The 27,864-nt window shown below is 39.9% G+C and overlaps 2 protein-coding genes across 3 annotated transcripts in view; both read left to right on the top strand.

Moving 5' to 3' along the window:
- Positions 1 to 11,293, top strand: part of LOC124227079 (uncharacterized) — a 63,518-nt gene extending 52,225 nt beyond the window's left edge. The window contains 6 exon segments of the mRNA XM_046640985.1: positions 2 to 69; positions 600 to 804; positions 6,681 to 6,846; positions 8,800 to 8,936; positions 10,753 to 10,901; positions 11,159 to 11,293. Coding sequence (XP_046496941.1) covers positions 2 to 69; positions 600 to 804; positions 6,681 to 6,846; positions 8,800 to 8,936; positions 10,753 to 10,901; positions 11,159 to 11,293 — 860 coding nt within the window.
- On the top strand, positions 9 to 27,120 carry LOC124226315 (zinc finger protein with KRAB and SCAN domains 8-like). Of its 2 annotated transcripts, XM_046639414.1 has the most exons (6): positions 9 to 8,582; positions 9,438 to 9,582; positions 10,753 to 10,901; positions 13,696 to 14,790; positions 16,386 to 16,499; positions 24,700 to 27,120. In XM_046639414.1, exon 4 carries the CDS (start codon positions 13,754 to 13,756, stop codon positions 14,576 to 14,578), a length of 825 nt encoding a protein of 274 aa, XP_046495370.1. In that variant the 5' UTR covers positions 9 to 8,582; positions 9,438 to 9,582; positions 10,753 to 10,901; positions 13,696 to 13,753; the 3' UTR covers positions 14,579 to 14,790; positions 16,386 to 16,499; positions 24,700 to 27,120. The 2 variants fall into 2 exon arrangements, with proteins under 2 accessions (XP_046495370.1, XP_046495371.1); XM_046639415.1 differs by lacking the exon at positions 9 to 8,582 and having other exon boundaries at positions 8,634 to 9,582.
- Positions 27,121 to 27,864: the final 744 nt, after the last annotated feature.

The raw sequence follows: 27,864 nt of genomic DNA, 5'->3' as shown, positions 1-27,864 counted from the left end.
CATAGGAGTTTAGGAAGAAACTTCAGTCATAGTTTGGGCATTATTCAGCATTAGAGAAACCATATGCCAGTAAGAGGTCTTTCAGTGTGGTAAAAAGGCAGAAAGTTTGTCATCATTGTAACCTTACCTAGGGTCAGAATCAATAGTGGTGGCAAAGTTAGAATAGCTCTTCAGTAGTTTGGGCCCAGTGCCTTGATGCAGGTTGATTAGCTTGACATTCTTGCAAAGTATCTGATGGAGTGGAGCTCCCGATGGCCTAGTGCATCCTTTAGAAACTTAAAATAGCATTAGAGCAAGTTGCTTGTCGTGGCTCGAGGCACTTAATTTTGTTTTTTGGGTGAGTAGCTGTAGGTTTGAGAGAGGCTGCTCCTAGTTCCTCTGCTTTTTCCCATCTCTGTGATCTCCCATTTATTCCCCTGAAGGTGCACTTGTGCTCCTAATCTGATCTAAGAAGCTGCTTTAGAGTGCAGAGCAGCCTCTGTATAAGACATATATTTGTATTTAGCTTTCTAAGATGCTAGTTCTAGGGAAATTTTTACAGACACTTAGTGTATTTATGCTTAAGTGCGCATTCTATTTTATTCCAATGTTCCTGCTAGTCAGTGGAAATCCATGTTCCCATGCAAACTCAGAATGCTATATTTTTAACAGCACTCCAGCATTTTTCTTCATATATCACCTTCACTGACTCCACTGAGTCATTGAGCATCCATACGTATCCTTCACAACCCCCAGTCCCAGTACCTGTGTCAGCAAAGGAAGTGGACGCATTAGTGATGGTTGTGGGATGTTGCAGAGAAAGAGGTGAGTGGAGACTCAGCCCAGTGGCTCTTGAGCTTCGATGGTTGTACCTTTTGGTGGCTTCTGGCTCTCCTTCCTACCTTCCCACTGTACACTGTGGTACAAGTAGGTGTTTACACTATCCTAGTTAGGGCATCACCTGGGAGAAAGAGGAGACAGAGGTGCTTGAGGAAGATAGTAAAATCCTTACAAAGAATGTACACTTGTCCCTTTAGGCCCATTACAGTACTGCTTTCTCAGGTTCCTATCAGTCTGCACAAACCCCCTGACCAGATGGTCTGTCACTCTTGTCATTACCCTGGATCCACCTCCTTAGATGGCCTCAGCACCTCACTCATCATTCTCCATCTGTTTCTTGCCATTTGTTTTATATATCCACAGTGACAATCTGTCAAATACTTCACCTTAAAATTCCTCATTCTTCTGAATTCTGGTGTACTCCATCTGTAATCCAGCAAAGGCACAATATTAAACTCATCATCATCAAGCACTGTATTTCATCTTTGAGGCTTTCACTATACCAAGGGATATTATGTTAAGTAATGAGGCTAGTTTAAAGTAACACACCAGAACTTAGGCATCCAAACGTGGGTTGTCCTTTAAATTGAGCATTCTAGTTATTCCAGTAGTGCTGTTATTCCAATAGTGCTACCACTCCTCCACATATTTGGAACACTCCCCAAATTCCCATTTAATAAACCATACAAAGAAACTCTCTATTACTCTTGAGTCACATCTCATTTTCGACCATTTGATTACCCACTTACTCACCAGATTTGGAATTGAGTAACTTATGACTATTTCCAAAATTGGCTTTCAAAATTGGAATTGATTCCATTAATACTATTCAGAAGAATATGACCTACATTCTGATGAAAACTCCAAGAGAAGTTACTCAGCTTCACCCTGTGGCTATCCTCAACAGGGACCACACTCATTAATCACGTTATTTTATGATTGCTATTTTTAAAAATCAGTCATAAAATCGTACATCATAGAGGTCCACCTTTTGGATCATAAATTCCTTCCCTGTAACATCCTTTGTCTACCCACCCCCTCATGGTCCACCTTCACCACTAAAAACATCAAGGTTATTACACCTATTTCATTGAGCCATTGGTACCTACTTGTCATTTGTCGTCCTGGTTTCCTTGGTTAACTTTTTCAAAATAGTGCTTTCCATTATGCTTTATTTTATCGTCCCTTCTCTCTTTTCTTTGTGTTTTGCGGGGGGTTTTTGCCTATAGATTACCATTCCTAATTCCCTTGTAGTTGAAATTTCAAGAAACCAGAAACTAATATACCTGGTTGTCTCTAGATCCATGCTCTCTGTTTAAGTTGTGCCTTACCATAACTCTGTGCAAGATACTAATTCTGCCTGAGGCCAGTGCTGCCTATATACAGATATTACATAGGATGAGTACATTGTCAGGGGGAGAAAATGTGTGTATGCATGTGCTTGTACACACACACACACCCCTCTCATATAGCGTAGAAGAACGTTTGCCTTCTATTTCATTGAAAGCTCTTAGCAGAGCAACATACTGAAATAACTATAGATGTACCAGTTAACATCTCTTTACTCAGAGTAATGTGTAGCCAGCTTACTTAAATCTCAGAATTACTATGCATCTGGCAGAAATTCAGAGAAAAGAAAATATAACCAGAAAGATTAATGTTATATTGGGATGAATGTGAGAAAAGACACGACTTGAAAGAACTATCAAGGTTGATTCATCACACCTGTAGAAATAACCAAGTAGTATGAGACAGTAGAAAAAGGCTGTTGTTTCTTTGGGGCATACGTAGAAGTCCATTCTTGTTCTCCACTTCTTACTCATAGCATTAGAATATTGTTGGTCAGTCTATAGGACCTTATTTTGAGCTCCTAACTGTGAGGGACATGCACTAAGTTCCTTTATCCTGCAGATTCTCTTTTTATGCTATTAATCTGAAATGCACTGTTCACCAATACTTTCTTCTCGCATCCTCAGCTTCTCATTATAGGACCTGATATGATGAAGTGGTTCTTCTGTAACTCTGCTGCCATCCAACATAGTCCTAGGAGAGAGGCATCTTAGGTTTCAAAGATTTTCTCGGTTGAGCAAGGTGACAATGCTAGAATGTATTGGTTGATTCCTGTATGGAACACTTCGCTTTGCACTTGGTTCTAAGTCTCTAGACAATAATAGCTGACATTTATTGAGCACTTACTATGTGCCAAACCATGTTAAGCATTTCTCATGCTTATGATAGATATAATTATTATATTCCCTGTTTTATAGATGAGATGAGGCTTAAACAGTTGAATGAGTTGCCCAACATCACATAGCTGGTAAGTGATAGAGCTGGGATTCTAACCTGTACAGTCTGATTCTCGAGCCTGTGCTCCTGACCACCGTGCTACCATATCTCTAATGGACACCCTAACGCTGGTCAGCCATTTAAAAATTATGTATCCCTGGTCATAGGAGGTATAGGGGAAGGGAATGTGCAGTATAGTTGTAAGTCCATTACAATTACTGGAAAATTGGTTGAAAAATGCCATTTTGGTTTGTAATTATATCATCTTTAAGTGTTGATACTTTTGATGCTTTGTAGTACTAGAAAGCTAAATTGTGCAAGTAAAACATGTTTAAAAGGGTAACTGGGAGGATGAAGCAATAATAACTTACAGTTTCAAATACATTTCTCTCTAAACTGCCCCAGGGAAAGTAGAATGATGGAGGGAAATGAGATATCCATGTACAAGGCCAGGGAGATGGACAGTTAGGATGACAATAGTATCTTCATCTACAACATAAAATGTAGAAATCCTTCAACTTCACTGCCCATTTCCAACAACCATTTTATTTTTCTTCTATCAGTCATGATTTTTCAAACATGTCATCCATTGTTCAACCCCATTTCCTCACTCATCTGTTTTTAAAACTTCTCTTTACTAGTTTTTGTACTCAGTATTCCACTGAAATGTTTTCATAATCACTAGTGGATAAATATTAATACCTTTTCTGCAGCTCTTATCCTTCTTGGTCTATATTTCATACTGTTGAAGTTCCCCTGCATCTCAGGAATTCTCTTCTCTGGCTTGTGGGATCCTTTTTGGTCATATTTCTCCAATTTCTAGCTTTTATTTATTGGTCTTTTTTCTCCTTCTCTCTACTGAAAATAATCCCCATGTCTTAATTTTATTCACTTCTTCTATACTCATTCTTAGTTATCTATTTTGATTGTTTGCACTTACCTCCTATATTTCAGTAACTTAATATTTCCTACCTTGTGGGTCATCTCTTAACTTGTGGACTTTTCCACAGGTCCCTACACAATTTGGTATTTGAAAACAGAACTCATCTCTCTTGTCCCCAAGCTCCCATTTTCCTTTTAAATAAGCATCGTTACTTAACTTCTTTACCCTGAATAGACTCACTACTCTTCATATTTCTTATCCTAGTCTTGGGTAAGTCTTTTTTTGCTCTCCACTCTCCAAATCCAAAATCTTGCTAAGTCATTCAAATTTTTAGTCAGTTTTCTCTTTGAGGTTGGATCTTTTACATTACTGCCATCCTCTCATAGCCCTCTGCAGCTCTGTATCATCTGAGGCCCAGGTTATTGTAATTCTTTCTTACCAGTTTCCTTGCTCTCAAGATCCTCATTTTGTATGCTTCCAAGATGGTCCTCCTCAAAATCCATTTTCATTAGGTCTTTTTCACTCAAGAACACCTAGCACATAATTTCCTATGAGAGCAGTGGTGTTCAGTGTTCTTCATTACCTTGCCCTCCATGCTTAATCTGCCTCAGCCCCATTATTCTCCAGCATATTCACCTTGATTTGTCACGTTCAAACTTCCTGTGGCCTTCCACTCTTGTCTTATAAACCCTGCCTCTGTGCCTTTCTCATGCTATTCCTTTTGCTTAGATTGCTCTTTGGCCCCAGCTCAGTTGATCACTCCCTTCAAAGCCTTGCTTCCTTTATATCTTCTGAGTGAGCTCTCCCTGACTGACTTCACCTCATACTGAGACCTCCCTTATTCCGTGCTGCCTCAGCACTTATCCTTTGAGTTTATATTGTGGTCCACGCACTTACTAATATGTTGCTTTGTAATTATTTTCTAGCACTCTGTATTGTGGTTTCACCTTTGTATTTATTTCCAAATTAAATTGTAAGCTCCTTGAGGGCAGGAATAATAACTTTTACATTTGTATCTCTGCACCCCCTAGTGCCTAGAACAGTGCTGAGCACACAGTAGGCGTTTAATAAATGCTTGTCGAATTATTGTGTGGATTATTTATGGTGTTACCTAAAGAAATTTTTAAGCCGTTTTCAAGGATGTACTTTTCTTACCACTTTGTGTGCAGATGTATTTCTGTAGTACATCAGTAACTGCCTATACCTAAGACTAAGACCAAAAAATCCAACTTTAGGAGATTATGTGTGAAAGCTGAAATACGAAGCTCTCCATTTGTTTGCCCAGACTTATTTATTGGTTAAAAAAGAAAGAAAATAGGAAACTCTAAAGATTACTGTGTTAAAGTTATCATTGCAAAAGTGCTTGAGGATAGGGTTTTGTATCTGAAGTTAGACCAGTGGTTCTCAACTGGAGAAATCTGGCAATGTCTGGAGACATTTTTGGTTGTACCATCAGTGGATGGCTGGGATGCTACTGTCATTTAGTGGATAGAGGCTAAGGATGCTGCTAAAAACTGCACACACAGGACAGCCCCCACAACAAAAAAATTGTCTGGCTCCATATGTTTAATAGTGCTGAGGTTGAGGAACCCTGGTCTGGATATCTAAGAAAAAGAATAGAGATCAAATATTAACATTACAATTACAAAAATTAGCTATGCCAAGCTTTAAGAGAATCTTAAGTGTGTATATATTTTGTAGTTTATAAGATTATTTAAAAAAAGCTTTAATGTTTGGAGTTCACAGCAACATACATGTTGGGGTGATGGTAAACAATAAAATTGCTGCTGATGATGTTCTAAGGTTGCTTTCAGTATCAGATCTGCCTCAATCCTTATACCAAGTGGAAGGTGTCAGAGGAGTAAAGTCTAGTTTTAGTCTTCCACATCTTGGTGCATTATATAAAATCAAAGATAAAACACTGGGGGCTATCTCTTTAGCAGGGGGCCTGTAAATCATCAAAGATTTACCTTTGGGGACAAGACATAACCCTCAACAGTCCCTTGGCTTTTGTATCTGAAGTTAGACCAGTGGTTCTCAACTGGAGAAATCTGGCAATGTCTGGAAAATCAGCCACTGAACAGGATTAATTACCAACTATCCAAGGAAACCACAAGCCAGAATGTTGTCAGAGTTTGTCAAGTAAAACACATTCCCACTTAGCAAGTTTTTAACAGACTGTTAATCCTACTTAGGAAGGCAGATATGTAGGGGGAGATGTGATTTCCTAAATTAAATGGCTTAAAAGAAGACCTTTCAAAAATATGTCTCCTTTTGTAGCTCTATGGTACTTCCTTCAACAAGTTTAAAAAGGATCAATCCCAGAGTTAGAAAATCAGTTCAATGTGTAACACTCCAAAGAAGTAACTACATTGCTCTGTTGTGTTTAAGTATTCATAGTCTGTAGAATGCTAGGTTGGGAAGTGACTTTTGAGATCATTTTCCAACCTGTTCTCTAAATAGAGGTCCAGAGAGTCCACCCATTGCACTGGGTCACCCATTAAGTTAGTGGTACAGGTGGAAAGAGAATCCAGGTTTTCTGAGACTCTGCCCATTTCTTTTTTGGCTGGGTATGCCCTCAAGTCTGAACCTTGTTATTGTATGTTCTTAATTTATACTCTGCCATGGGATGGATTCATACTTAGTGCCTCCACCTGTAATGTTTCATTTTAAGAATTACTCCTTTTATCAGCTTGTATGTCCGAACCAGTATACTGTCATCCTGCAAAAACAGAAACCAGTTTAAGAAGCAAAGTGTTTATCAAGGAACAAAGAATTGAGATTTCAGGAGCACAGATTCAGGTAGAAACCCAAATAGAGTCCAGTCCTGCTAGGGAGGACACTCAAAGTCCGGGGTGGTAAAGCATTTTAATTGGAGCTGGAGGCAGACAGCTAATCTTGGGTAAAAATTGAATTTTGATTGTATCTTCAAAAAGTTCACAATCAGTCTTTGTGATCAGGATGTCTGTTCTCCTGCTGCCCTCTCAAACAATTGCTTGTAAAACAATTGTAGTTTTGGCCCAGTCCAAGGTTCAAGACAGCAAAGCAGTTTCTCCAGAGAGGCCAGCTCCATTTTCAAATAGCTCCACTGAAATCAATTTTGACAATACTGACTGGTATCTTGAGTTAAATTCTTTCATAAATGAGTAGTTTGAGGGATTTTTGCAGTATCACAGTAATGTTTTGAAAGCCCTGCTTTCATGGGACTGGTCCCTAATCCTCACGAAAGCAGAGAATATGCAGCATTGGCTTTCAGATCACTAATAGTGAAGACCAGGACTCTTGCGGTCCCGCCTGCTGGTTTTAGGGGTCCTGTAGGGCCCACACTGGAGATGTTGCCTTTTCCCATAAGCAGTGTCTTTAAATTCCAAGATTCAAGGGTGGTCCTACCCTGGGTAAAATCAGGAAGCAAAAATCACTTTCGGTGAAGGGTGAGGTAGGAAAGCCAAGTCTTGCGGATGGGCCTGGGGTAGAGGCGGTCCCAGAAGGATCGACCAGGACCTGGGCCTGAACTCGAGATAGCCAGCCGGGAGCGAAACCAAGCCCCGCCTGGAGATTTCCGGGCTCCTGGGCCCGCCCCGGAAGTGCTGAGAGGGACTTCCGCCCCGTAGGGAGCGGAAGGAGCTGATTGCTGTTCTCGGTCTAGGGCCGACTGCTCTGCGTTTGGGCGGTGGCGCGGTGGGCGTTGTTCAGCTGCAACCTCTCAGATCCTCTCTCGCGAGGCAGGCCCGGGTGGAGTGCTGACGGGAAGCTAGTGAGGCTGCCCATCTTGGGACCGTGAGGATTACGGCTAAATGCAACATTCCTAGGAAGGGTATTTCACGCCATTCAGTGCTGCTGGAGTCCACATTTGGGACTGCTTCCCTCTCGGGATTATAACTTTGGTCTTTACGGTCTTCAGAGTTTTGAGGCCTGACAACAACGTGGACCCCTGATATATTTGGTATCACTGCGCATCAGACCCTCAGTTCTCCTTTCCAAACAAAAAGAAGAAACTGCAAATGACTGGAAATTGTTAGGGGCTCTAAGTTTAAGAGAGACTTCCTCTTCCAATTCTTCTTGTGCCCATTACATTACCTTTTGATTGCAGAATACACGTCTTTATTTCAGCTTGGCAATAATTTATTGCTCTTCCCCTTTAGCAGTCACTTTTCCATCCACGCCAGGGCAGAACCACTTTCCAGCAACGGTGATGCCGTTCTCTACTGACGACCGTGTCCAGGCCCTTGGTCAGTAATGCACAGAAGCACTGGCGGGGAGATTCCTGTGGCGCAGGGCCACACCTGCCATCCCAGTCTGTGATCTGACAGCCCTTCTTAGCAAATTAGCCCTTTATTTGATATTGCTCTTTTTTCTGCCGTAACCCTCAGTAATTAGCGTAACAACTATGGCAGTCTTTGCTTTTTCTTTGAGTAAAATAATTTCTTTTACAGAAGAAATGTTCTCGAAGAAGAGGCCCTCAAGAGGAATCTTACTGCATTTGGAAAGCTGCACGGCTGCATTTTAGAGGATCTGGTTTTGCTGGTTCCAAGGATTCTGTTAGCAGAAAACTCGCTCTGAGCTGGCTCCAGCAGCTCGGTTGACAATGGCTGAGGTCAATTCCCCATCATTCTTCCTGAGGAGCGCTAGGTCTGGGAGTGGGAGCAGCGTGCGGTGGGGGGTAGGGAGTTGTTGGGAAAGTGGCTACCTGGACGACCCGAAGAGTGAGTTGGATGAACCCAGATAGCAGGAAGGGAAGAGAGAGGTATTTTTCAAGTCATCTTAAAGCTTTTAGTCTCTTAGGGATTCTTCTCTTCTGTTCTCTTGTTTAGGCATTTAAGTCTAACGGGCTTTTGTCTAAGGGCTTTAAAATGGAGCCAGGAAGCTATTAAGGAAATGGGTCTTATAGACGTCCTCACGGAGCAGAACATGAACTTTTTAACAGAGTTAACACTGCAAGAAACCTGCGGTTGGTCACAGTGACGAACTTTTGCCTCCCTCTAGCTAGCCTTAGCAATCAATTATGTTTTGCCAAGATTAGCTTTCTGCCGCCAACCCCAATTAATATTTTTTGTAATGCAAACCTCCCTCTTTTGCCTTTAAAAGCCTCTGCCTCTTACTCCCTAGCGGGACATTATTTGAGTTGTTACCCGGATCTGTGTACCCTGAATTGCAATTCTTTGATCCCAAAATAAACGCCTCTCTGCCTCTCATTTTTAGCTCTTTATTTTTAGCTTAAAAAACTTAATTTCTCTGTCCCTCCATTTCCTCATCTGTGAGGATGATAAAAGCACCTGCGTAGAGATGTTATCAAGATTACATGAACAGTACTTGATACATAAGAAGTCCTACCTAGATTATTTGTTGTAATTAATTCTTCCTCTCCTTATTTCCCTGGGACTGGCCTGCTCTGCTGATTTATTTGTTTATATGGTGATTTATTCACAATTTCATGTATTTAATTTTGCAGATTCCAGCTCTTGCATGCAGTCAAGAAGTAATCTAGCAAGAAATGCCAGCTCTGGGAGCAGGAGAATCACTGTCTCTCTAGCTCCTACTCCGTAATACACCACTGAAATATCAATTATAGGGATCCTTCCCCCTAAAGAAGAGTTGTAAGTGTTAAAATTGACATTCTGTGGTCTTCTGAAGGTTCTAGAAGTAAGAGGCCTGAGGAGACCCTTTTTTTTAAATCTTCTATTTAACGGAATCAGAATAAGTGTATTGTTGTGAATGCTTAGCAGAATCTGATTCAAAGTGAGGATGGAACAAGAGGGAAGCCAGCTCAGCTCTGCCGTTTCCACAATGTTATTGTTTAGGAGTTCCATCTTTGCTGCCTATTGTCTCAGATATAAGTTGTAAATATGTTTTCCATTTTTTATTTGTCTTTGACTTTGCTTAAGGTGGTTTTGTTTGTTTACTGTGCAGGAAATTTGATTCTTTGCATAGAGGTTAGATTTATCAGTCTTTTCATTTATGGCCTCTGGATTTTGGCTCATAATTAGAAAGGCCTTCCTGAGGTTATAACCTTCTGAGGTTATAAAACACTTCTCCCAGGTTTTCCTCTGGTACTTTTATAGTTTCATTTGTAACATTTATAATTTTGATTTATTTGGAATATTTACCCATGCATAGAGTGAGGTAGGAATCCAATTTAAGATTTTCCAGATGATTACCCAGTTCTCTTCCTACATTTATTGAAAAGTCTACTCATCTTTTTCTTACTGATTTGCCACCTTTGTTATATGCTAAATTTCTGCCTCTGATTGCATCTATTTCTGGACTTTCTATTCTGTACATTTGTCTATCTCACTCATCAGTACTACACTGTTTAATTATTGAGGCTTTATAATATGTCTAAAATCCTTTAGGACAATTGCCCCTTCATTGCCCTTCTTTTTCAGAGTTTTCCCAGGAAGTCTTGCTTGTTTATTTTTCTATGTGAAGTTTAAAATCTACTTATAAAAAAGTTAGTATTTTTATCGGAATAGTGTTAAATTTACAAATTAATTTAGGGATTAGTTTCTGAGTGCTAAGCCCCAAGGAGCCATATGGTGGTTCATCTAGGAGGCAAGTGGAAGGAGTTGGACTGTTACAGATGTAGGTTCAAATTTCATCTGTGCTGTTTTATTAGTTCTCTGACCTTGTAAAATTTATCTGCTTCTCAGTTTTCTTATATATGAGAGGAGGACTATAATGTCTACTTTGCAGGATTAAAGGAGATAAAAAGTATACAATGTCTTCTTCGGAGTGAATAGAATCCTTTCCTCTCCTGCTCCTTTCAGGGCATCAACTCTCGAACCACCGAGAAGGAAGCCTCCGCGATCCTAGAGCGGCCCCCAGGTGCCCAGGGGCGGGGTTCCGCGGAAGGCGACCTCTCCAGGCCAGTGGTGGCCTGAGTCGGTCGTCAGGTTGTGTAACTGCACATCTCCAGGTGAGTCTTCTGTTATCCTACCTCTCTGGTTTTGAGTGACCTCTGGGGCGAGCACCGCAGAGGAGGGGGAACTACCTGCTGCGCCATGTCGCCTCAAGCCTGTCCCCCGACCCTGCCCTCTGACCCCTGTGCCTCCCCTCACCCCGCCCCTCTTTTCACGCTCCTCACTTTCTTCTTTTACTGTCTTTTCCTTGCCTTCTACCCCTGCCTCTTCTGCCCTTCCCCTCTTCCCTCCCCTCCCTTGCCGCACTGCCAAGGCCGACTCCCCAGAGGCCCTGGGAGCAAGGATGGCGGGGGCGCAGGGGCTCTGCGGCCAGAGCCCTACCAAGCCCGGATCTTGGGCTGAGGCCCGCAGTCCCCAGCAGCGTCTTCGGGGCTCGGAGGAGACATAATCACAGTGACCTGCCTGCCTGTTCTGACAGGGCCGATTTCCAGAGGCGGGGAAGGAGAGTAGGGGAAAGGAGGAGACCCTGTTTTCTCTTGGCCCTGTGTCCTCAACTCTCCTTTGTGCTCTATTATGACCTTGGTAGCTGAGGGACACGCAATTTTATCTAGATGTTCTTGAAATAGTTTCATTGTGCCTCAAAGAAAAGATCAGCTTAGCTGAATATTATGCTCGGGAAAGCTCCTTTCTTTTGATATCCGTATTGCATTTTTCCACCCCCACCCAGCTTTTTTCTTCTGTTTAAAAGATAAGAGCAATCGTTTCTTTCTTCTTGATAGCTTTTCTTTGAAGTTAAAAAGTTAAAGGTTTCTGATGACAGCTCACAAAAGTACTTTATATGTACCTGTAGCCTTAAAATAATTTATTCAGAAAAAAATAAATATTTATCCTTTGTAGTTGCCTGAAGTCAATATCAGCAGTTTGGGGCTCTGAGGGGAATGTATTATGGGAAAAGAAGGAACATTGAAGCAGGAGTGGGAAAGGCTAATTCTAGTGTGAGCAAGCTGCAGATCAAGAAGGATTTGGGTAGGACTAGGGGTTCCCCATGTTTTGCTAAGGGCAGAGCAGCTTACACCACGTGCTTCCATGGTAACCGTGTTTCTGGACTCCGGGCAAAGGTTCACGTACATGTGACCTGTGCACTGAGTGAGCCTTTTTCAGTGTTGCTAAGGAGCTACTCTTCAGAGAAACTTGACAGAAGAGCATGGCTTAGAAATAGTACAGCTCCTAAGCCGTGGAGGATATAGTGTCTGTGACAACAAACCTGTGACCGATTTCTGGGGAATCCCTTCCTCCCCTCACAAATCAGAGGCTTAAGAAATACATGTTCATATAAAGAAATATTGGAAAGACACAAGAAACTAATAAAAGTGATTACCTATGGAGGTGGCAAACTGAGGGGGATCAGGGTGGAAACACGACTTCTCTACATGTATCTTTTTAGATGATTTTGACTTTTGAATTGTATTTTACCTATTCAAAAATAGAGACAAATTTTTAAATAAAATGTTTAGAATAGTTTCTGGACTCTGGGCATTTTAGATTCACAGAAAAAATGTGAAGATAGTACGAAGAGTTCCTATATACCCCACACCCAGTTTCCCGTATTATTAGTATCTTACATTAGTATAGTACATTTATCACAACTCTGGAATTACTTTTGACTATTATTATTAAAGTCTACTTCATTCACATTTTCTTAGTTTTTATCTAATGTCCTTTTTCTATTTCAGGATCCCATCCAAGATACCATATTAAATTGTCATGTCTCCGTAGGTTCCTCTTGGCTGTGACAGTTTCTCAGGCTTTCCTGGTTTTTGATGACCTTTACAGTTTTTAGGAGTACTTGTCAGGTGTTTTGTAGAATGTCACTCATTTGCAGTTTGACTGATCTTTTTCTCATTATGATACTGAGGTTATAGGTTAAGTGGAGGAAGACCACAGAGGTGAAGTGCCATTCTCATTTCCTCGTATCAAGGGTGCATATTGTCAACTTGACTTATCACTATTGAGACCTAAAACAATTTATAAGATGGAAAAAAGCAGAGAGGGGATAATTTGTGTAATTTGAGTTTAGAGCAAAAGTTTTATCAAGTCTGGATAAAATTGGATTTGTTCCCAAGGAATATGAGAGTGGCAGCAATCAACCAAGTTCTCCACATGTTGGTTTGAACTATAAAGATGAAAGGGGCTGGTGGAGCCCCTTTCTTTGGAGTTAAAGGGTCTGTTCTATCACAGTTCCAGAGAAGACAAAGCATCGCTGTTGCTAAGATACTGTCTATCATAGCAACAGCTGCTGCAGTAATAGTAATGGTAGCAATAGGCAGAGCTTCTGTTATTCCCATGTCTCTCTTCCAACCCGCATATTGTGGACTCTTGTAAGTGGTAAAACACACCTGTCAAAGATGTTATTGTCATTTTTCCAAACTTACTCGTTATCAGTTGAATTTCTGATTCTTTCTGCCTTCTCTATTCCTTTACTCCTTCATCTGCTCTGCTGTCTGCAAATCTCTTCAATTCCTGTCTTGTTTCCTAATTTAATTAAATATGATAAAAAGTATTTTTAAGTAGGAACTATATATTATTTTAAATTCACTTATATCCCAGACTCTGTGCTTTATAAAGAGTAGATTTAAATAGTCATTTGAGTCAGGTGTTCATTCCAGTAGTTCTGTGATGTTACTATGTTGTGGTACAGACTGAATAAAAACATTTGATCTGGCTGCCATATGATTGGTGTGCCCTGGGGTTGTCAAACATATTCAAGAGTCCTACTTAAGTCTGTTTTCAAAATATATTGCTTTAGCAGCAGGAAAGATTTAGATTTGAAAGGTCTGTTTATTATTTCAGGCATCAAGGCCAGAGGTATGAACAAGGTATTGATTCTGAAGGGAAGATTTTTGTAAGAATGGACCCACACCAGAAGGTCCCCAGCATATATAATGGGGATACTTTAGGGGAGATTAATGGAGAGATTCCTGAGTATGAAAAAGTCCCTCTGTATGAAGACCAATTAGAAAGGCACGAGGACGGGCCCACAGAGGAAAGACGGTATAAATGCAGTGATTGTGGAAAGAAGTTTGCCCAGAGCTCAGGCCTTGTTCGTCATCGGAGAATCCACACTGGAGAGAAACCCTATGAGTGTGATCACTGTGGAAAAGCCTTCAGTGTGCGCTCAACCCTCACAGTGCATGAAAGAATCCACACTGGTGAGAAACCCTATACTTGTAACGAGTGTAGGAAAGCCTTCAGTGTGCGGGCACACCTGATTATACATCAGAGAATCCACAATGGAGAGAAACCCTACGAATGTATTGAATGTGGCAAAGCATTTAGTGTGAGCTCAGACCTTATCAAACATCAGAGAATCCACTCTGGTGAGAGACCTTATGAGTGTAATGAGTGTGGAAAAGCTTTCAGTGTGAGCTCAGCACTCATCAAACATCAAAGAATACACACAGGAGAGAAGCCGTATGAGTGTAAGGAGTGTGGAAAGGCCTTCTATGTGAACTCAGCCCTTATAAATCATCAGAGGATTCACTCTGGAGAAAGGCCCTATGAGTGTGGACAATGCAGGAAGGCATTCAGCCAGATCTCAACCCTTATTCATCACCAGAGAATCCATACTGGAGAGAAACCCTACGAGTGTGACGAGTGTGGGAAAGCTTTCCGTGGGAGCTCTAATCTTGCCAAACACCAGAAAATACATACCAAAGGGAAGTGTCAAAAGTGATTTATGTGGTGAAGATATTCAAAGGACTTTTTTTGTATCAGAAGTTACCACCAAAAGAAGGGTGTGGTTAAAGTTAATGTTTTAATTGACGCTTGGTCCCTTGAAATATTAAAGAAGTGAGAAGTCAGTGAAAAATGACTCCAACATAATAATGACCAACTAAAGCTCTAAAATCACATCTACTTCTGAGAATGCAGTTTACAACTCATAAGGTAAAGCCATTTAAAAACCATATGCCATAATGTAGTTTGTTTTGGTTTAGTAAGAGCAAACTTCGGTATTTCAAGCATGGTTTTTATTTTTATGTATGAACCTGTTATTGTTATTGTTGTTGCTACCAGTATTACAAGTGAGACATTAAATTTTGAAATTGGAAGTAATGTTGGTGAGACAGGGACAACATATCCTCATTGAATCTGGACATACTAACCTATTGGTTTTCCTTTCTTTGCCTTTGATATCCCATTATGCTCTCAGGGTTGTCTAGCTGGGTTAGTGACCTCCTGGCAGAAGGTAGACTATCTCTTTTTAGGTAGCAATCCCAGTAGGTTGTTCTTCAAGATTATTCTTGCTTAGTTAACAAAGCCCTAGCCTTTTGACTTACTGATCCAATAAACCCTGACCTTAACTGAGCTTCCTGAACCAAAACAAAATAATGAAAAACCTCTTAGAGTCAGGTCCTCCTACCCTTTGCATTTAGTGTTTCTCAGAGTGTAATGTGGCATATGCAAAGAAAGACTGAGACGTATGAGAATAGGACAAGCTTAGGGAACTACTGTTGAGTTGCAGTTGGCATTGGTTTTAGGATGACTTTCAAGGACCTGAGTGACTGTGTGAAACTTGATAACTGATATCAATCAGGAGAGCTCAGATTCGGGAGGTGGTAGAAAGTTGAGTTCAATTTGGAAAATGTCTTTCCTATGTTGGTGGAAATCCCAGGAGAACTATTCACCAGACTATACCCTAACTTCCTAGCCCGAATCCCTAGGCCTAAAACACAAACCCTGTATATGTACATATGAAACTCAGGAAAAAGATTTAGACTCTAAAATTACTTTTTTATTATTTTACTATATTAATAGGGATTTCTCACTCCTGGGTAACAGGCCTGAAATTCTTTTGATCCTTGAAACTTAATCTTGTGAGGGTCAAGACGAACACCAAATTGATAGAAATTGCAGATTGCTTTGGTCCATGCTGTGGACAGGTAGAAGGGAATAGTCTCTGAGAAGGTAAAATAGTGTTCACTCCTCAGAGTAGGACTCTATTGCAAAGAGATGCACAGTTTCCATGGATTCTCATCAGCAAATCAGGCAAGTCAGCTGCAAGACACACGGGATTCCATGAAGCTCTGAGCCCACTTGTGCCATCAAGCACTGAGGTCACAGATGCATGTGAAAGAGCACATTATGAAGTCTCTGGTACTGAAGTAGTGCTTACCACCCTGCGCGAGTAACTCTAGGCCTGGACATGGGGGCTGAAGGCAGAGAAGGACATGGTTCTGGAGCTCAAACTGTGTGGATAGAACCTCACTTAGGGCATGGGGCATATTGGAGAAACTAAGGCACATACTTAGAGGCAGAAGTGAAGGGCCTCAGCAAAGCACCAGGCAGTTGTCTTTACTATACTGGGTTGAAAGTGTGAATTTCTTTGCCCTGCTTCTTCCTGCGTTTGGCAATTGAAGGACACTGTGGTTTCTCCTTACTCTGCCCTGGAGAGAGTTCCCTGTCATCCTGTGTCTTTGTTGTTATCACCAGTGTTTTCAGTTTTTACTTCTTTGGCCTCAGCTGTCTTGGTTTTTTCTTAGGATGGAGGTTTGCAAACAGAGTCTTCTGGGTGGAGAACACCCTTCTGGGATCAGCACTGAAGAGATGCCATATGCCACCCCAAACCAGCACAGTTGAATCTTAAGCAGTAACTGGTGAGTATTCTGAAGACTTTGAAGGAGCAGATGGTCTGGCAAAAGAAATCCCTTTTACTGAAGAATTTAGTGTTATAAGATCAGGATACATGTAACATGTTATTCCTTGTGAGCTCAAATTAAGGTGTTAATGATTATCTGTTTTAGGCTGGATCTTGTGCCTGATGTTAGGAATACAAAGATAAAGGAAAAAAGCACTCTGCTCTACAGGGGCTTACAGTCTATTTGGCGACAGGGAGAAGGGAGTAGAAAGAAAACAACAATTACAGTGATAAAGCCACTGGGTTTGCACAAAGTGCTTTGCACTCAAGGTGTAATAACTACTCACAAGAGTGTTGGAAAGCCTTTGGAGAAGGATGAAATCCTGGAGAAAGAATGAGTTCTGCTGCCATATGAAAAAGAATGAAGGAAGGTACAGTGGGAATAGTATGTTAAAAAGCACAGTGCATCTGGGGGGAAAAGAAGGAAGTTTTCACTGACTGTTTATTGAATGCATTATGGAAGTAGTGACAGATGAAACAGAGAGAGCCAGGGGCCAGACCATGAAATGCCTGGATTTCTATTCTAGGAAGTATGAAACATCTTCTCTAGGCTAATGTTTTTCAACCACTTTATGCACTAGGAAATGCATTTCACATTGTAACTCAGTATACCATTGTTGGGAGAGACAGTCCTCCTTGGACCAGTTGCACTCCTACACATCTTGCTGGGTGTGCCAGCACTGCAAGGCCCTGGCCACTTTCTTACCCAGGCCACTTCTTAGTGTTGTTTATGCACCTGGTGTCCTTGAGAGATGAGGTAACATCTCTTGAACAAAGAGTAGGCTAGCTTCCTGTGTGCTTACTGGTGGTTTGGTGCTCTTTATGGAAAGTTCCTATTTGATTCTTATACATGTTGCAGGAATTATGTACATGTTCTCAATATGAGCTCTTCACACAGAGAATGCAAATATCCTCTCCATCTCTATGGCTTGCCTTTTTATTCTCTTAATGGTGTCTTTTGATGAGCATTAATTTTTAAGTTTAATATAGTCCAGTTTGTTAATCTTTTTCTTTCGTGTGTGTTTTTGTTTTGTTTGTCTTTGAAGATTTCTTTCTCTGCCTTAAGATCATGAAGATACTTTTTTCTTTGAGGAAGATTAGCCCTGAGGTAACATCTGCTGCCAATCCTCCTCTTTTCGCTGGGGAAGACTGACCCTGAGCTAACATCCGTGCCCATCTTCCTCTACTTTATATGTGGGACGCCTGCCACAGCATGGCTTGCCAAGTGATGCCGTGTCCACACCCGGGATCTGAACTGGCGAACCCCAGGCTCCCAAAGCAAAACATGCGCACTTAACCGCTGCACCACCAGGCCAGCCCCCAAATACTTTCTGTTTGGTCTTAAAAAGTTCTGTAATTTTGCTTTTCCATTTATATCTATAATGCATTTGAAATTGGTTTTTGTGCCTTTTCCCATGTGGATATCCAGTTTATCCTACATCATTTGTAGGTAAGACTCTCTTTCGCCACTGTTCTGCAATGCTAATTTGTCGTATATTAATTGTCCACATGTGCATAGATTTGTTTCTAGTTTCTCTATTATGTTCCATTGGTTTATTTGGCTATCCCTGCATCAGTACCACATTTTCCTAATTATTGTACCTTTACATTATGTTTAGATAGCCAGTGGAACAAATCATCCTACCTGAGGAGTCCAGCTCTAAATTTCTGTGTGTGATTTTTCAGACCTGACCACAGGTAATTGCAGAGGCTTTATCCCTCATGGGGGAAAGCTAGCCTCCCGCACTAGACCTGAGGCACAGCCAAAGCATGCAGTCTCTGAAGGGAGTTGAAGTCAAGGACTCAGACTGCCTGGCCAGTTATACTCTCAGGCATATCTGCATTCCTAGCCCAGGCACCTCCATTTGGAGGCCTGTTTATTAGGGGCCTTGCCCAAGCAACTCTGCCAAGACCCCCTTATTGGGGTGGGAGAACCTTGAAGACAGTTTTCTCTACTCTAACTTAGTACTCAGTACTTTTCCACTCTTAGCCTTTTCCCCTCTTCCTCCCCCTGCCTCCTGGGTCCATTAAATGACTGCAGCCTTTTGTGTGCTGCTCACTTGGCAATGCAACAGTCCCCACATTTGTGCTGATTCAGTTGACCCTCGCCTGGCATGTTCCATGGATAAGAATGGAACACAGCAGGAGCCAGCACTTTCTCCTGTTGAGCTTCTTGATAAGGCTATTGCAGTAAATGTTTAAAGACTTCTCGTCAAGCCACACTGTGGCAGAATTCCACATAAAATAGAGGAAGATTGGCACAGATGGTAGCTCAGTGGCAGTCTTCCTCAAGCAAAAAGAGAAAGATTGGCAACAGATGTTAGCTCAGGGCCAATCTTCCTCTCAGAAAAATAAAAATTTTTTTAAAAGACTTGGCTGTTACTCTCATTTTTGCCTATGTTAACTGACCACTGCAACACCTGGCAGCTCAACTCTCTCCAGCTCAGCTTAGCTCTTGATACCGTCTTATCCTACTTCACAAGTGTCTTGGATGTTCTTGACCCTTTGCATTTACGTATAAATTTTAGAATCAGCTATCCACTCCCTCCCCAAAAAATCTGTTGGGATTTTGATTGGGACTGTATTGAATCTATAGACTAATCTCGGGAGACTCAATATATATACATGAGTCTTCCAATCCATGAACATTTCTTTAGGGTCTTAGTTTTTCCCAATAATATTTTATTGTTTTTTTTTTGCAGAGGCCTTGAAGACCTTTGTTAGATTTATTCCTAGACATTTGATACTTTTTCCATGCAATTGTTAGTGGCATCATTTTTTTTTCAATTCCTCTTTCTGTTAACAGAGACTTTCAATTGATTTTTATATATTGAGTTTTTATCCAGCATTCTAATAATTTTATATGTGGATTCTTTTGGTTTTTATACATAACATTTGCAAATAATGTTTTATTTCTTACTTTCCAATCCTTACGTCTTTTTTTTTTCTTGCCTTATTTTACTAGATGACCTCCAGTGTCATAATAAAAAGAAGTGATGGTAGCTGGAATATTTGTCTGGAAGAAATGCTGTTACCTCAGCTGTAGGTTCCCCTCTCCACTGACCCATCTTGAGATGAGCATTCTCCCATATCTCCAATGTTTTTCAGACTTAGAGATTCCAACTCTATGCTGACCATTTACTTCTCGGTGTGTACTTTCAGTGGAGGAGAAGTAGGTTCTGAGGGCTGCCAGTCCCATTGGCTCAAAAGAAATCATTTTCTCATTTGTTACTTTCAGACCCTTCACCCTTCTCCTGGATCTGGTTTTGGTAATATACAGTTGATTTTCATTTTTCACAGTAGTTGTGTTCTATAAAGTTGCCACAAACACTGAATTAATGAATACTGAACTCCTTGAGGAAATATAGGGTTAGATTCCTATGAGCGTCTGGTCACATTTTTGTCAATTGAAATGGTATTGCATTGCGTAGGTTCATTTGCCAAGGTCTTTATAAAACAAGCCAATCTTATCAACATTGAAAACCAGCTCTTCAGTATAACCCATTTCTTGTATAACACTGAACAGGTATTTTAAAAATTCTACCACAGCCTCCTGGTGGTAGAACCTGCCTTGCCTGCAAATTTAACATTTTCCAAACTCTATCAGTGTGTGAGCTAGCTAGCCAGCACTAGCTGAGAAGGGTTTATCATTTCCTGACCCTGGTTAACAAGATGGTAAATTTCTTTAGCTTTCAGGCTCACAGCAGTGCTCTCTGCTATGCTTTTTTTTTTTTTTGTATCGGTTGTCATCTCATAAATACACAAGTTTAGCTGCTTTTCCCTATTTTCCATCTCTTCATCAAACACTATAGATGTTACTGTAGCACTTTCTGGAGCAGCCTCCTGTACAGATCATTAAATTTCCTCTTCCTTTTTCTGGATTTACTGTATTATTGATTTATTACTATTGAACTCAGGCAACAGCAGTATAATTCATGTATGAATGAAGCTTATCTAGCACATGTATTTTCTCTGGAAGGCACATCACAGCCTTCTTATGCTTAGGAAAACTAGACAGCACTTCAGCACTATGCTTGGGGGGATTTTAAACAGCAAAATCACCTACAAAAAATGCAGCACTAATTAGGCCACAAAAAGGACACTTGTTTGCAGTATGAGAGCTGAAACAAAGGTAGAGTGTCATCTTGTTTGATCTCAGCTAGAAACAGCAGCAACTCAAATTTTTGCCACTCTGTGCATACCCAGGAATGACTGCAAAAGTGCCACAAGTGTCAATTAGGGGTAACAAGTAATGTTAGCAAGTACATGAGTTCACAAATATGGAATCCATGAATAAACAGGATTGACTCATTTAACCAATGGGTTTTGTGATGTGTATTAATGGAGTTTTTCAAGCTTCTCACAGTTTAGTTCCTTTGCTTCTATCTCCAGTACATAATAGTTTTCTCAGTGTGTCTTTGTGTGTGCTGTTCTTTCAGCCTATGATACTAGATTCTTTCAAGCAATCTTGTGGTATTTTTCCATACAGCTTTAATTCTGTGTAAGCTCTTTTCAGAATTCAGGGACTCAATTGGTACTCTGTTACTGTGTACTTATGTGATTTTCTAAATAGATTATTCATTTTTGAGTATATCTTAAGCATAACATTTATTTTTGTTTATTTAAGATTTATACTATATTCAGTTCCAAAAAGGATTTAGGGAACACATACTTTCACAATGAAAATGGGACACTTGGGAATAAAAACAGATCCAAATTATATCTACTTAGATAGATATAATCTAATAGATTATATTATCTTTTAGTATATAATAGATTATATCTATTAGGTTCTTGGGGCTGCCATAACAAATTACTACAAACTTGCTGGAATGAAATAAGAGAAATTTATTCTTGCACAGTTATGAAGGCCAGAAATCCAAAATCAAGGTGTTAGGAGGGCCACACTCCCTCCAAAGACTGCAGGGGAGAACCCTTTCTGACTTCTTTGAGCTTCCAGAAATTCCTTATCTTGTAGTTATATCACTTAAAACTGTCTTCATGTGGGCCTTCACTTTCCTCTTTCTGTCTTCTCTTCTATCACTTAAAAGGACACTTGTTGTTGGATTTAAGGCCCACCTGGATAATCCAAGATGATCTCATCTTGAGATCATTAATTACATCTGCAGGGACCCTTTTCTCAAATAAGGTCACATTCACATGTTCTGAGGATTAGGACGTAGACATTCCTTTTTGAGGGGTCACTATTCAACCTACTACAGATGGTAAATTTCTCTCTTCTCTGAGATAAATTAATTAATAGTTGAGTACTGAAGTTGAAGTTTTCTGGCCATTAAGACAGAATGGAAAATATGTTGGTTTATACTGTTTTTCATTTGCCTAACAAAAGAAAGCAGTTATATTTGACTGCAGAGATGACCTTTTTCCTGGAACTAAATGCAAGTAAATATGTTGCTTGAGTGCCTGTGTAAAGGATATTGAATAATAGTACATTATCTTCAACTATAGTTTTAAATAGAGAAACACTTAAAATGGATCATAGTGAACCCTTGAAACAATTTCATAAAATCTTTTTTTGTGTAGTTTATTATTAAATTATAAAAAGTGCACAAATCATAAGTATTTGTGAGTGCAGAAATTATAAGCAGTTTTGAGTTTAAACTAAGTGAACATGCCTGAGTAACCCATACCCAGCTCAAGAAAGAATATTCCCAGCATTCTAGAACACTCCTTTTATCCCTATGCTCCGTCCCATTCTTACTTCTCCAAAGGCCACCATTGTTATGACTCCTAAATACCATGGATGAGTTTTGCCTGTTTTTGAACTTCATACACATTGTACTCTTTGGTACCTGGCTTATTTCTTTCAACCTTATGTTTGTGAGATCATTCCATGCTGTTGAGTGTAGTTTTAGTTCACTCTCCCATGAAGTTTCTAACTCAGTGAAGCATTTCTGCATGTGGCTAAGACAGTATTCAGGGTTTTGCTTTATATGATAATCATGCTTAATTATAAAAGGGTTAGACTTAGAGTATCTAAATGTATAGAAAGTTAAATGATTATCAAGTAGCTTCTCTCAAATTTCAAATGCCTTAAGCAAGCATTAGGTAAGTATTGGGTTGAGATTCTTGACTGAATTCTCTGACAGGAACCTATGATCACCTATTCTATGTAGCCACCTTTGGTCCTTTTTGTAATGATTTAGGGGGTGGATGGATGAATAGGTAGCTGAACTTTATTCTTGTCCAGACATAAGGCCAACCCACTCTAGCATGGGCACGAATAGTAGAGGAATGTAAGTAAAGCAATTATTCCTCAGGAGAGAAACATTGGATCTTCTCAATCAGTTTGGGTGCTGAGTTGGGATTCCAAAATTCTTTATCAAAAAGCTTAAAAGAGACCACATTAGACTGAAAGATGTTTAGAACAAGTCTCACTTGGTGACTCCCTAATTTATTAAAAAGTCTTAGGTTGAGCTCCATTTGATATCTGCTAAACAAATGTACAAATATACTTCTGTTCCCCATTACCACTTCCAATTTTTCCCTTCTTCCACCTCCCATAGCACGTTGTTTCTTTCTTAGGACACTTACCTGACATTTTGCTTTGTATTTGTTTGCCTCTCATCCTGCTTATTTGATTACAAGTTCTTTGATTGCAGGGATTATGTATGATTCCTTATGGATTCTCTGCAGCCCCTAGTGCACTGAAATGGTGTGAGATTGTAGAAGTCATTTTAGGCTAATTACGATCAACTAGCTTTTTATTATGTAAACAACAGCCCCCTCCCCCCACCCAAACTCTCAGTGGCTTACAGTACAAGATTTATTCTTGTTTATGTTGCATGTCAGTTATGGATCAGTTTCAGCTCAACAGCACATTCTTTCCATTCTAGGATACAGGCTAGAGGAGTATGACTACCTTGAATATGCTCCTGTTATGGTAAAAGAAAAACAATGGTAGTAACACATGATGACTTTTAAAGCATCTACTGGAGAGGAGGATATGGCATTTCCACTTACATTTCAATAGCCAACACAAGTCAAATGACCAAGCTTACTATCATCTATAGGGTGGGGAAAAATAATTCTTACCAAAAAATACAGTGAATGACTAAAAAAATTAGTATAATCTACCATTGATATAGTGTATCTACCATGATAGCCAATATTTATGGAATGCTTTCTATGCCAGGGCTTTTTATGAGTGCCTTATATATATATTTTTTTCTCAATAAAAAATAATGATATGAGATACATACTACTATACTCCCATTTTACAGCTGAAGAAATTGAGGAGCAGAGACATTAAATAACTTGCCCAAGATCACACAGCTAGGAAATGTTAGAATCAGGAATTGAAACCAGAAGTCTAACACAACAACCTGTTCTCTTAACCACTGTGCTGTATTATGAAAGTTGTAATCCGAAGGTTGTTTATGCACCACAGTAGGCTTTAAGAGCCAGTGTATTATGCTGATAGAAACTTTAAAGGTATGATTCAAGAGCCCTTGGTCTCAACCTGTCTTTACCTCTAAGTATCCATGTTACCTAGGTCAATGCCACCTAGCTGGGCCTGTTTCTACATCCTTAAAAACAAGAGAAACAGGCCAGATATTCTCTGATATCCCTTCTAGCTTTGAGATTTTTATAATTTCTCCAAATAGATAGTAAAATGCCTTGTTGATGTGATGACCCTCTTATTTAATCTGCTGTTTTATGTGTTGTTACACTCACAGGAGATCTTAAAGAAATATCAAGTCTCCTCCTCAGTGCCTTCCTCCTCTTTTACTTCTCCTGCTGCACATTAGTGATAATACTAATAATAGTAGTAGCTTCTATTTTTTGAGACCTATTCTGTTCCAGGTACTTTTTCAGGCTCCGTAGGTAAGTTATTTCATTTAAAAGTATAGACTATGTTTAGAAAAGAAGCAAAGCTGGAAAAAAATGATGCTCTAAATGTTAATTTTAAGAACATAAAACTAAGAACAGGAAAATAAACCCAAAAAAGCAGAAGGAAGAAAATGCTAAAGATAAGAGCAGAAATTAATGAAAAGCAAGTATATGTTCTTTCTTAGAACTTTTATATATAAAAAACTGTGTTTTAGGTAGTTTCTGTAGGCTATTCTCATACTTGGACTCCCTCTTTCTGCCCCTGGGGAGAAGATGCTAATTGCATAATCAACTTGTTCTTTCAGATGGTGATTCAGACCTTAAACAAGGAGTCCATGTCAAAGCAGAGTTTTCCAGAAGTCCAGCACAGAGGATGATGCCTTAAGGACTAAATGGGAACATTCCTCAGGGGCTCCACACTGGACAAGTCCACGGGCTTCTGAATAGTTTGCCCAAGTGAGGGAGGAGCTGCTTTGATGAAGCACAACCTATATTGCCTCAAGCCAAGGAGAGTATCACTCTGAGGGAGAGACCTAAGACACCTGGGAAAATTCGCCCTGAAGTTCAGTCCTGTCAATGCTCTGGGAGTGGGAAATACTTCATTCAGCTTGCACATGATTTTCAATTTCAACTGTAATAAAAGCAGCAGCCCCCCAATGTAAAGTGAGTGGAAAAGTCATTGTTCCAAAAATATCCCTCCCTTATAAAACAAACCCTGACCCACCAGCAGCCCTAAATAAACACCAGCATATCTAACCTGGAGGAAAGCCCAATGAGTATCGAGCCTGGAAAGACCTTCAATGTATACCTAAGTCCCATTAAACAACAGAGGAGCCATCCTGGAGAAGACTCCCGTGAGAGTAAAGAATGTGGCAAAATCTTCAGGTACTGGAATGATCTTGTCAGACATCAGAGAATCCTTGTGGATATCTTCAGTATCAGAAGACTGTATGTGAGCTCAAGTCTCATTAAACATAAGCAAATTCATTTTGGACAGGAGCCTTATCTATGTCATGAATGTGGCAAAGCATTAAAGTTCTGTGATAGCTTTGTTAAACATTAGAGAATCTGCACTGAAGAAGACCCAAGGGTGTGAAGAGTATAGTAAAGGGTTCATTGTGTTTCAACTCTGGTCACCAACCAAAGAACCCATGCTGAAAAGTACCATTGTGAATGTGGTGAGTGGGGGAAGACCTTCATTTGGAAGCCAGCACTTAGTAATTACCAAAAAACCCACACTGGAAAGAAACCCCATAAATGTAAAAACATAGGAAGGCCTTCACTAAATGCTCAATCTTATACATCAGAAAATCCACACTGGAACAAAACTGTGTATGTGTGACCACTGTGGGGAAGCTTTCAGTCAAAGTTCAGATCTTATCAAACATCAGAGAGTCTTATGAGAGAAGTCTTATGACTGGGACACGTGTGGGAAAACCTTTTGATGAACAACTCTCTTACCAAACATCAGAGGATACACAACAAAAATGAACCTCAATAGTCAGATATGTGGTAGAGGTAGTATAGGACTTTTTCAATATCAAGCATCACCATTAAGAAAAAACCCAATTGCATATAATCACTTTAACTGGTATTATTTTATGGAACTAAGGACACATTTTATTAGAAAGAGACTTTGTCTTGTCACTTCCTGGGCAAAGTTGAATTAAAACAGATCCAGATCTCTATGGACGTTTAACTCTCTTTGGCACGGTTTTTCATTTTCTGTAGTGAAGGTAGAGAGTAGGGGGAAGCCTTTATAACTAATCAAACCTTGGATAATCCAAACATTATTTATTACATTTATTGGTTTTTGTTTGGAATTCATGATGCTAATTAAAGTAGTTTTTTCTAAGAATAATTTTCACATTGATTCCTGGGACCCAACAAGTATACCACTTCTGTGAGATTTACTTGCTTTTACTTTTTATAGTGTTAGTAGATCTGGGAAAGGCTGCAAATAAATATCTACGTTTGGTAAGCCATTTCACAGAATTTTCTGTCCGTTTGTAAAAAAAAGAAAAGAGAGAAATGTGAGTAGGCCTAGTGAACTTGTGGTATATTGAACAACAGACCATATTTACTTTGTTTACCTTTGTGTCTCTAACATATAGAATAGTGACTGACACAGAGAAGACCCTCCAACATGCTTGTTGAATGACTGTTTGAGGAGTTCTGTTCATGGGTTGGTATCAGTTCAGGCTGAAAAGGGACCTGTAATAGTTTACCATAAGATCTGCCCCCTTCCTAGACCTGGTCAATGAATGACCTTCTAAATAATCCAGGCTCAAAGAAATCACAATGGAAACTAGAAAATATATTGAATTGTACTTCTGACAAAGATGGAGTAACAAAGACTGAATTTTCTCTCCCACCATAAAAAAGCTAAAAACCTGGACAAAATTAATGAATAACCATTTTTAAGACATTAGAAATCAAGCGATGTAGGATAGCAATCCCTGAAAGCAGGAGACAAGTGAAATGAATACTGTAATTGCCCCAGCTTACTGCCATGAGGGGATTTTGACTGTTACACAGGGAGAGGGAACCTAGGTGGAACTGGCAGATTATCTGAGATGAGGATACAGTTGAGAGTCTGAAAAGACCAAGGTGGCTATAGTTCACAGGGCAGAATGATAGAAAGTGCTGTACGGAGAACCCCAGAGACTGTAGAGTCCCTCTCCAGTCTTCAGGAGTATGTATCAGGGCATCACATGAAGAAACTACCCTGGCTCAGAGAAAGAACCACCCAAAAGAATTAAAGGAAACAGTACACAGCATTACACAAGACTGAGAATAGTACCTGATCCTGCCAACAAGACTGAAAAATGCTCTAATTCACAAAGCATTGGGTAAAGTACTCAGAAGGAGTCTACCTCAGTATTGAGGAATACTTAGCTATGTTAGTTTCCTTTTGCTGCGGTAACGGATTATCATGAACTTAGAAGCTTAAAAGAACACAAATTTGTTGTCTTACAGTTCTGGGAGTCAAAAATCCAAAATGAGTCTCACAGGGCTGAAATCGAGCTGTCAGCGTAGTTGCATGCCTTTTGTGGAGCTCACGGGGAGAATTTATTTCCTGGCCTTTTACAGCTTCTAGGGGTCACATATATTCCTTGGCTCTTGCCCCATGTCTCCATCTTCAAGCCAGCATCAGGTTGAGTCCTCACATCATATCCAACATCTTCTTTGGCCTCCCTCTTCCACTGTTAAGGACCCTTGTGATTATACTGGGCTCATACAAATAATACAAGATAATCTACCTCTATTAAGGTCAGCTGATTAGCAACCTTAATTCTATTTGCAACTTTATCCACTTTATAGATCTTCTTAAAGAACTAGTGTTCACTTTTTTGTGTTGTCTATTTTTTGTTTCCTATTTCCTTGATTTTTACTCTTTATTACTTTAATTTTTTACAAAAGTAATTTATTTCTTCTTGAAGGAGCCTTGGTAGTTTTTGTCTTTCAAA

This window comes from Equus quagga, chromosome 15 (assembly GCF_021613505.1).
Source record: "Equus quagga isolate Etosha38 chromosome 15, UCLA_HA_Equagga_1.0, whole genome shotgun sequence".
NCBI lineage: Eukaryota > Metazoa > Chordata > Mammalia > Perissodactyla > Equidae > Equus > Equus quagga.
This window is presented reverse-complemented; position numbering and strand designations above follow the sequence as displayed.

What these genes read in the sequence shown, in the direction of transcription:
- LOC124226315 (XM_046639414.1), top strand. Translation starts at nt 13,754, where the DNA reads ATGGACCCACACCAGAAGGTCCCCAGCATATATAATGGGGATACTTTA.